The sequence below is a fragment of the Apteryx rowi genome, unplaced genomic scaffold (genome assembly GCF_003343035.1).
Source record: "Apteryx rowi isolate R43461 unplaced genomic scaffold, aptRow1 scaffold_338, whole genome shotgun sequence".
Classification (NCBI taxonomy): Eukaryota; Metazoa; Chordata; class Aves; order Apterygiformes; family Apterygidae; genus Apteryx; species Apteryx rowi.
In genome coordinates, this window is record NW_020449841.1 from 645,213 (window position 1) to 653,142 (window position 7,930).

Genomic DNA, 7,930 nt, shown 5'->3' on the forward strand with positions numbered 1-7,930 from the left:
GGCCGCGGCCGCTCGGCAGGAGCGGGGTGAGGAAGGCGAGCGCCCCGAGTCCTGGCCCACGCGGGCCCGGCGGGGAGGCTGGCGGCTGCGGCGGGCCGGTGGTGGCGGCTGCGGTGCTCCGCTGGCAGCTGAGGCCGTGGAGGGGGCTGAGGCCGTCCTCACGGAGGCACGGCAGCCCCGGGGCGTGCAGGCGGCTTTGCCCCTGTTCCGGTGCTGCCTGCGCTCTGCTTCTGCCAGAGAGCCATGGGGTGGCACGAGGGTCTGGGCCAGGGCCCCTCGTTCCCTGCATCCAAGACAAACATGGGCAGCGGCAGGACTGGCGAGGAGGTGCTTCCTGCTGCCGCTGGCCTCGCTGGAGGGAAAAGCTAAACTGTCCTTCGACTTAGTGTCCATACTTGGTAGCTTTACTGCAGCTTCCTCTGTGAGCTCTTTCGATACCTTGATTTGATTGTGGGTGGAACCAGTTCAGAAAAGCACCTCAAGAAGGTTTTGTAGATTAAACTCAACATGAGGCAAGTTTCTCCTCTTTCCAGAGAATCTGCTCTTGAGGACCATTGTTCTTGCTGGATACCGCCAAAGTTAGTGGGGAGTTGCATGAGTAAAAGGCTTACACGTCCAGCTTCCTTTGCAGCTTTGAGGGTTTTTTGCCATGTCTGCATTAGCTTTCTCTTCTCTGCCCTGCGTTTTCATCACTGTCACCAATGCCTAGATCTAGCAGGTCCCGGTGCCAGAACAGGGCTAAAGACTGCGTGGTGCCTGTACAGATCTAGTAGCAAYGGTTTTGCTGCTTAGTCGCCTAATTCTGAAGACACACTTGTGGGAACATTTGAGAAACCCGAGTCTGGTGTAGTCTGGCCCTCAGAAGGAAGCTGCAGTTGGGACCTCTGTGTTCTGGTGTACCCTCTCATCTCCTGGGGAACGGCGAGCTGCGTTCCAGTTGTAGTACTTTGTAGGATGTGAGGCTTTTCGGACATGAAAATTTTTAGAGATATCTGCCCTTAGTTGCATCTTTCTTCATTCCTTACAGATTTGCTCAAAGGGGCTTTCATGGGCGCAGCCTTTTCTGTCTGATTTTCCTGAACGTCCGAGGGATTAGTGACACAAGTTATCCAGTAGCCGAGGCTTATTATTAAAGGCCTACCAAATGTGCAGCAAACTTTGCTATTTTAAATGGGGATGGATTTTTTTTCTTTTCCTCTCTTTTCAACACATCGTGCTGAGTATCTATAATTACTTACAGTGTTACTGTGTCTTTAAATCAGCTTAAGCAAATATATGTAGGCAAAGCCTGGCTCAGCACAGCAACAGCCAGGGGTTTCCGTGTAGCAAAGTGGGAAACCCAAACGGAGTTTAGAACTGCCATACAGGCCAAAGGCCAAATCCAGTGCATCGTAACGGCTTCTGTGGAATTGTGCGGTGGACGTGGTCTGGCTTCTCAATGGCTGAATTTTGTTCCAGCTTAATTGTTCCTTATTGCCACTATAACTTCAGACCTCTACGTGAGAAGTAGCATGATGCAAAATAAATCTTTTTCTTTTTCTTTTTTTTCAGTTACGTTTTTAGATTTTTCTCTGGCAGCATTTGGGATCCATAGTGAGTCCTGTGAGGGGATCGTCTCGATTTCCACCCCCCCACCCCCACCCGTTCACTTTAAAGGGGTTATCAGAAACGCTGCTTGGGGCTGAATCCTGTTAAGACATCTCAGGAAGTTCTCTGCATTTGCACTCAGGCTGGACCTCTGTACCCCACATGGACTCTTGATGATCATGTGGAAAAACAAATGTAATTTCTTGCCTGTGTTACTAATGGCAACAAAGACTGCCAAACTGAACAAACTATTCTAAGTGAATGTGACTATTACTCTTGAGGCAGGTTGTTTCTTTCTGGCCCTTCCAAGCGCCTCTGAAAACCAGTAGGGTCATTTTCCTTCTTGTTCCGCTGCTGTTGCTCCCGTGGAAGTAAGTGGGTTGTGGGCATTGAACTCCAAGCAGCGATTCCCGTTTGAGTTTCCAGTAACTGATATATAATCAGTCTTACATTTTGTAATCTCCAGGGAGAAAAAAAAAAGGGGGGGGGCAGAATTTCATTCTAGGTTTTGTGCCTTTCTGGGAATGAATGTTACAAAGGTATCTCCTGTGGGTGTGTTTCCAGGGTCAAAGTGCATCCCTCGTTGGCCTTCCACAGTGCCCCCTGGCCAAAGGACTTGCACAGCACCTCAGAAAGAAGAGAAATCCTGTCCTCCGGCGCTCTTGCTGCAGAGGGATGCGCTGGACCTTTTCAGTACCCTAAGATTGGAAAAAAATCACCATTTCCTTCCGGCGTGCCTGTGTCCCAGTTAGACGGCAGTTGAGAGCCCGTTGCAAGAGTAAAAGGAAGCAGAGCAGGCAGCGATTTAAAGGGTTCGGAAAGAACTTGGACCCTAGCTGAGCACACCTCTTTGTCTGCTGAGCCACACAAAGTTAGCGCCAATACAATCCCAAGCAGGCTCTCCACAGCTTGCCCTTGGCCTCGTGAGGTTTGCTCCGTGCGGCGCGGGAAGGCCGAGCTGCCGCTTACGCTGGTGGAGCTTGCCATTATTTAAACCCGAGCTGTTGGCAATGGTGCAGATCGCCACTCGCGGGGACTGGGCTTGCCTGCATTGTATGGCGCTGCCGTACCTGTATCATGGGATAACTAAGCCTGCCCAGAGCCCAAGTGTAGAGAAGCCTTGCACTAGTGTTGGCAGCAATGGGATTTTGGGTGACTGGTCATTGCTGTGTTTAGTACCTGTCATTTTATGCTTGGCCCGGGCAGGGTTTAGCTGAGATAGTCGTGATCTGCTGGCATCTAGTTTGCATGACCTGGCCAAACCGGTACAGAAACCAGAGCTGAACAGCTTTTAGTGTAGACGTGACATCTGTTATGGTGAACACTGACCAGAGCAAATTAACTCAACGCACATTTTCTCCAGGAAAAAAAATGAAACTCTTTGCTTCCTGTGGCTAGAAGTTTGGTGGCAGCCCTGATAAGCTGGCTTACACATTTGCTGGCCTCTTTCCTACTGTCCTGCCGCCACTTGCACTTGCCAACACAAGTGCTGGAGAGGCTGAGGGTTGAGTCAGATCAGGGAACTGATCGGGCTGAGAAAGTACTGTTATTTTGGGGCAGACTCGTTTTCAGCGGGGGTAGCTCATGGATCTGATTTGCTTTGAGCCTACCCGAACAATTCTGCTGCCTTAACCCTGGGGTGGGATGCGGACATGTGAGGGGCAGTGTTATGGTTGAAAAGTCAATCAGGAGGCCTTATCTCAGGCGACTCAAGTTAGGATCCCCGAGAGCAGAAACCAAGCATGTGTGGAAACCACAATTGTTGGGATTTTAGTGCAAGGAGGGTTTGTTTATAGATAATTACTAGAAAATATCTGTTACCAAATAACTTTATCTCAGGAAACTTGTTTCCATAGTCTGTACAGCAATATTGCAGGAGCGATATTCATATCTTAACTTAATCCAAGGGGACTTTCACRTGTAGGCAACTAATAGCTAACCTGAGCAAAAGCAGGCTTTTATTGCAACAAAGACATTTTCTCCTTTGCTTTTTGTGAAGTCTGGAAGAGATTGGGTTGTAGGGTACCATCCCAACCATTTGCAAAATGATGAGAGGTTTTGTCTTAATGAACAAAAAAMCTCATGCTCATAATGGATTTAATTCACCGTATTAGTTTTATGCCATTGAAAATCTCTCTGAGCGCTGGTTGTTGGAGGCTAATGTGTTCGACACCTTTTTAGCTGGCAGTTCTTAGAGCATGTTTGGTTTTGAATGGTGAAGGAGTTTTAATATCGCATGCCAGGCTTCTCTATCAAAATGCTATGCTGTTCTTATTTTATTCTAAACTAGTTTTCTTTGGAGTTAATTGGAATTGACTAGACACCTATTGAGCTAAATCAGAATAAGACTGTGGTTTCACCTACACTTCTCTTGGCAAAGGTAATGGATTAGGCAGATGCTGTATCAGGCTGTGCCCTCTCTCCSTCATGGTAAACCTGATCTAGGAACTAGTATGGGTTAAAAACAACCCAGCTGGGGAAAAAAAAGTTTTTAAACCCCTATCAACTCCCCGGTCCACTTTACCAGGACATCCCACAAACAGTTTTAGTGGCATAATTGAAGAGGGGAGAGAGACGGGCTTCTTAAACAGTTACTTCTACTGAAAGACATGTATGTGAAACCATGCCCTAGTTGTGTTCTCCAAGGGGTTTCTACTAGTTTAATTACATCCATTTAAAGTCGTATTAAGTTGAACCAGTGTAGACGAGAGATTTGCTTGGTTTGCTTGTGTCAACTCAATTAAAAAAGTCTTTTTTGGCCCAGGGAGCCTAGTTGCTCCTTCTGGTTTAGCATTTAGCTTTATGGGAGGTTGCTCTTCCCTGCATTTCTCAAACTTCCCGGTCCATATTCTTAAGGATCCCGTTCCTTTGCTGTTCACTCCAGTTTATGTTTGAGCCCATGTTTGCAAGTTGTTGTTTTCCCCACATTTTATGCCATCTCTTAGTTGAGATCTTGATTTTTCTATTCTTTTTCTTCTTCGTTCCCTGTGAAATGCCTTTGGCACGGGTCCCACATCGTCCGTAGAGAACAGAGGCCAAGAATTCATGTAACAGTGTCTATCGCTGTTGCTGCGTCCTCCTGGCTCTCCTCTACTGGCGGTCCTGCCTCCTCTGTTGACCAGTTCTTACTCCAGTACTCCAAACCATGCTGGTTTTCTCAGCTCCTTGTAAAACCTGTTATCAGTTTTTCCTCGCCAGCTCTCTTCTCAGGTCATGCCTCATACATGCTCACTTTGAGGTTTCCTAGTTCGGCCTGTCTCCAAACTTCAGTTGCACTTAGCACAGCCGGACACATCTCTTTCCCCCTGTCCCACAGAAGGTCCCTTCTGGTTTCTCCTGAAACATCTGTCCTGCCACTGTGCTCAGGGGCAGACACTTTCTCCTCCCCTTCTTTCAGTTTAGCCTAAGATGGTGAAATCCCCGCAGATTGTTTGTTCCCCTATTTCCTTTATGTTGCATTTCTCTCCAAGCATCGAAAGACTCCTCCCCTTCCTGCTCCAAGCCACCTCTCATTCTCTTTGGGTATGACCCTGCTGTCTCTCTTAGACTCAGCCCCGCTACCCTTGCCACTGCTGAGTATTTCTTCCACCTTACAGCGTGTGTCTTTTAGTGGATTTTTCCCTCTTCGTCTGACTTCTGATTTCCACAGTCTCTTTGCTCACTTGTGCATTTTTGTTTGCAGACGTGTCTGTCGCTCCTTTTTTTTTTTTTTTCCCCCCAAGCAAACTGCCTTTCCCCAATTTCTCTTATGTTCCCGGCCCTTCTTTTCGGTCTGGAGGATCCCCACAGACATGGTTCAGCTTAAAATTATGCCTACATTTATAAGGGGCGAGGCTATCTGACAGCAGCTGTATTCAGAGACCACCTTCAGTTCTGTAGCCTGATTTCCTTAAGCTGTTTGTCTCTAGATCTGTTTGCAGCTAGTTTCAGCATAAACTGATGGTGCGAGCTGCTTCTTGTCCTACTCGGATCTTGTGTCCCCATGAGTTTGTCATGAAAAAAGACAACTGAGTAAGATTTTGAAACACGCCACTTTTAGCTGCTTCCCACTCTCACCTGCTGCACTGAGAACGTTGCTGTGCCTATCTTTGCCTGCTTTCCCTTCACGTGTTTCATATTTCTCTGTATCAGGATGTATCTTTGACAGTATCTGTGCATTTTGCAGCCAGTCCTGCTTGGTCTGCCCTAGTCTGCTTGATAGTGCAGTAGATCCTCTCTCCCTTGCTTTTTCCCTGATGTGACTTGAGCAGCAAAGCTGCCTTAATGCTCGGACGACCAGCGCTACAGGATTGGCTGCAACGTTCTCCCTCAAAAGCTCCACCCAACTGACAGTSTGTCTTGGATGCTCGCGAATCTCTGGATTTCCTTACGTTTTCCACCCCTAACTCCTCTGAATGCCAGCACCTTCCCAGCAGAGTAAGGTGATAATTGATTGATGGCATGTCTGATGGCACTGCTTGGCAAACCTTTGCTCCCATCCAGAGTTCCCCAGTTGCTTAGCTCTTTTGAGTCCCCCCCCCCCTTTGAAGCAGACGCGCACTAGTTGATCAACGTAATACGAAACCTTGGGGCTGTCAGCATTTTAACAGGACATCATTTTGCTTAAAGCTCTGTGTTGTGCCTCTCTCCTCTGTGCTGGAGGTCCCTCTCGAGTGAGAGGGAAAGTGGGGGGATTTTTCAAAGGATATGGATGGATGTGAAGGTGGCCGTGTGAAACTCTTGGGATAGCCTGAGGTTTTTTGACAACAAAAGTTGTTTAATATGAGTGGGCTGTGGATTCTGTCCCAAGGCACTGCTTATTTCTTCTAGCCCTTTTCCAGACACRCTTGTAGCATCCCAGGCATTGGACCCAGCATGCCTGATGATGAAGTTGGGGATAATTCTCTGCGCAGCACAGTTGGATGCAAGCATCCTGGAAAGCCTTACCAATTCTCTGCTTTGATTTTTGCAGGCAGAGTGGCCCCTCAAGCCCCAACAGGTCCTGGTTGGTGACAAGTAGCTGTCATGATCTCTACAGCACCTCTCTATAGCGGGGTGCACAACTGGACCAGCGCAGAGCGGATTCGCATGTGTGGCCTCAACGAGGAGAGGTGAGGTGCGTGGGCGGCTTGGTAGGGCAAGAAAGGCATGAGTGGAGAACGTGAGTTAGGGATCTGCAGAGGCTAGGGAAAGGGCTCGCTCAGGGCGTTTTACTGGGGAATCAGGCTGAGGTGCGACAGAGCTGCAGGGGGGAAATGGATATGCGGTTAAACGGTGCCATTTGTATGATGGTGCCTGCGTCCCGTGCTCCAGTGAGGAGGGTCTACAGGCAGGCTGCGCTGGAGGTCTCTGCTTTCTGTGGAGGAACCAGCAGCTGCATGTAGCCACATCATATCTATAGTGTTGATGGGTCGCAAGGCTGTTTGTGTCATTTGCACATGCTATTGGCTTCATCGAACCTGTGCTCTTAACTGCCAGGGCAAGAACTGGGGAAGGAAAAGGCTTGACCCACTATGAGCCAAGCTGTTAAGAAAAGCTTTCAGTGACCCAGGAGGGTTAGTACAGACCAAACGATTAAATGGGAGAGTTGTGACATGCCACCAACTAGGAGATTAGGGAGGATTAGTGGCTGGGAGGCAGAACTGATCGAGACTGGTTCCTGGTCTGTCCCATGGCATTGCAGTGCCTTTTTATTCTTGCAGCTTTGGGGTATTGTTCTCCAAACTGATCAGTTTGTGGTTTCCCTGAGGTTAGGTGCGTTTAGAACATTTGCCAGAGCCAAAAAGGCTTTCTGGGCTCAAAGGCAGTGTGTGCCTGTCTTCCCTTGCTCCTGATACTAAGGCTTCTGGCAGCAAATCCTCCAAGAGCCAGGCAGAACAACAGTGGGATAGGGAAGAGTTCAGACTCTCATTTGGGGCAGAAATGGAGACGGAGATCATCTTTACCCCTCAGCAGCTGCTCAGCCCGCTGTGCAGCCCTCAGATAAGGGCTGGTGGATGGCGTTGCCCTATTCCTCTCCTGAACTGCTCCGAGCTACTTCTAGTTTATAATAAACATTGGTGTATGGGCCATTTGAGCTCAGGCAAACCAAGGCGATCTAATAAAGTGTTGCACTTCCCAAATACAAGCTTTGAGCAAGGCGGGCAAGCCAGGCTAACTGTAACCAAATGCTCTTCCTCGGCCTTTGGCCCTGTTTAAGGTTAGGACGGGAGGGAACGGGGAGAGAAGGGGTCGACTCAGGGTAATCACTCGGCTCCTTAGCGGGCTGTAGTTTGGTATCGTGGGCAGCTCTGGGCCCTTCCTGGTGCTCCCCCGGCGCTGCAGCAGGGGTTGGGCCGTTGCACCGGAGCTCCCTCTGCGCGGC

The 7,930-nt window shown here is 48.9% G+C and overlaps 1 protein-coding gene across 2 annotated transcripts in view; it reads left to right on the top strand.

Moving 5' to 3' along the window:
* Positions 1-5,830: 5,830 nt before the first annotated feature.
* Positions 5,831-7,930, top strand: part of BCORL1 (BCL6 corepressor like 1) — a 24,308-nt gene continuing 22,208 nt past the window's right edge. Inside the window, exons 1-2 of one of the 2 annotated variants that reach the window (XM_026072149.1) lie at positions 5,831-6,008; positions 6,539-6,677. In XM_026072149.1, coding sequence (XP_025927934.1) covers positions 6,592-6,677 — 86 coding nt within the window. In that variant the 5' untranslated portion in view covers positions 5,831-6,008; positions 6,539-6,591. The remainder of the gene's footprint in view (positions 6,009-6,538; positions 6,678-7,930) is intronic. The other variant, XM_026072151.1, reaches the window with a different exon arrangement.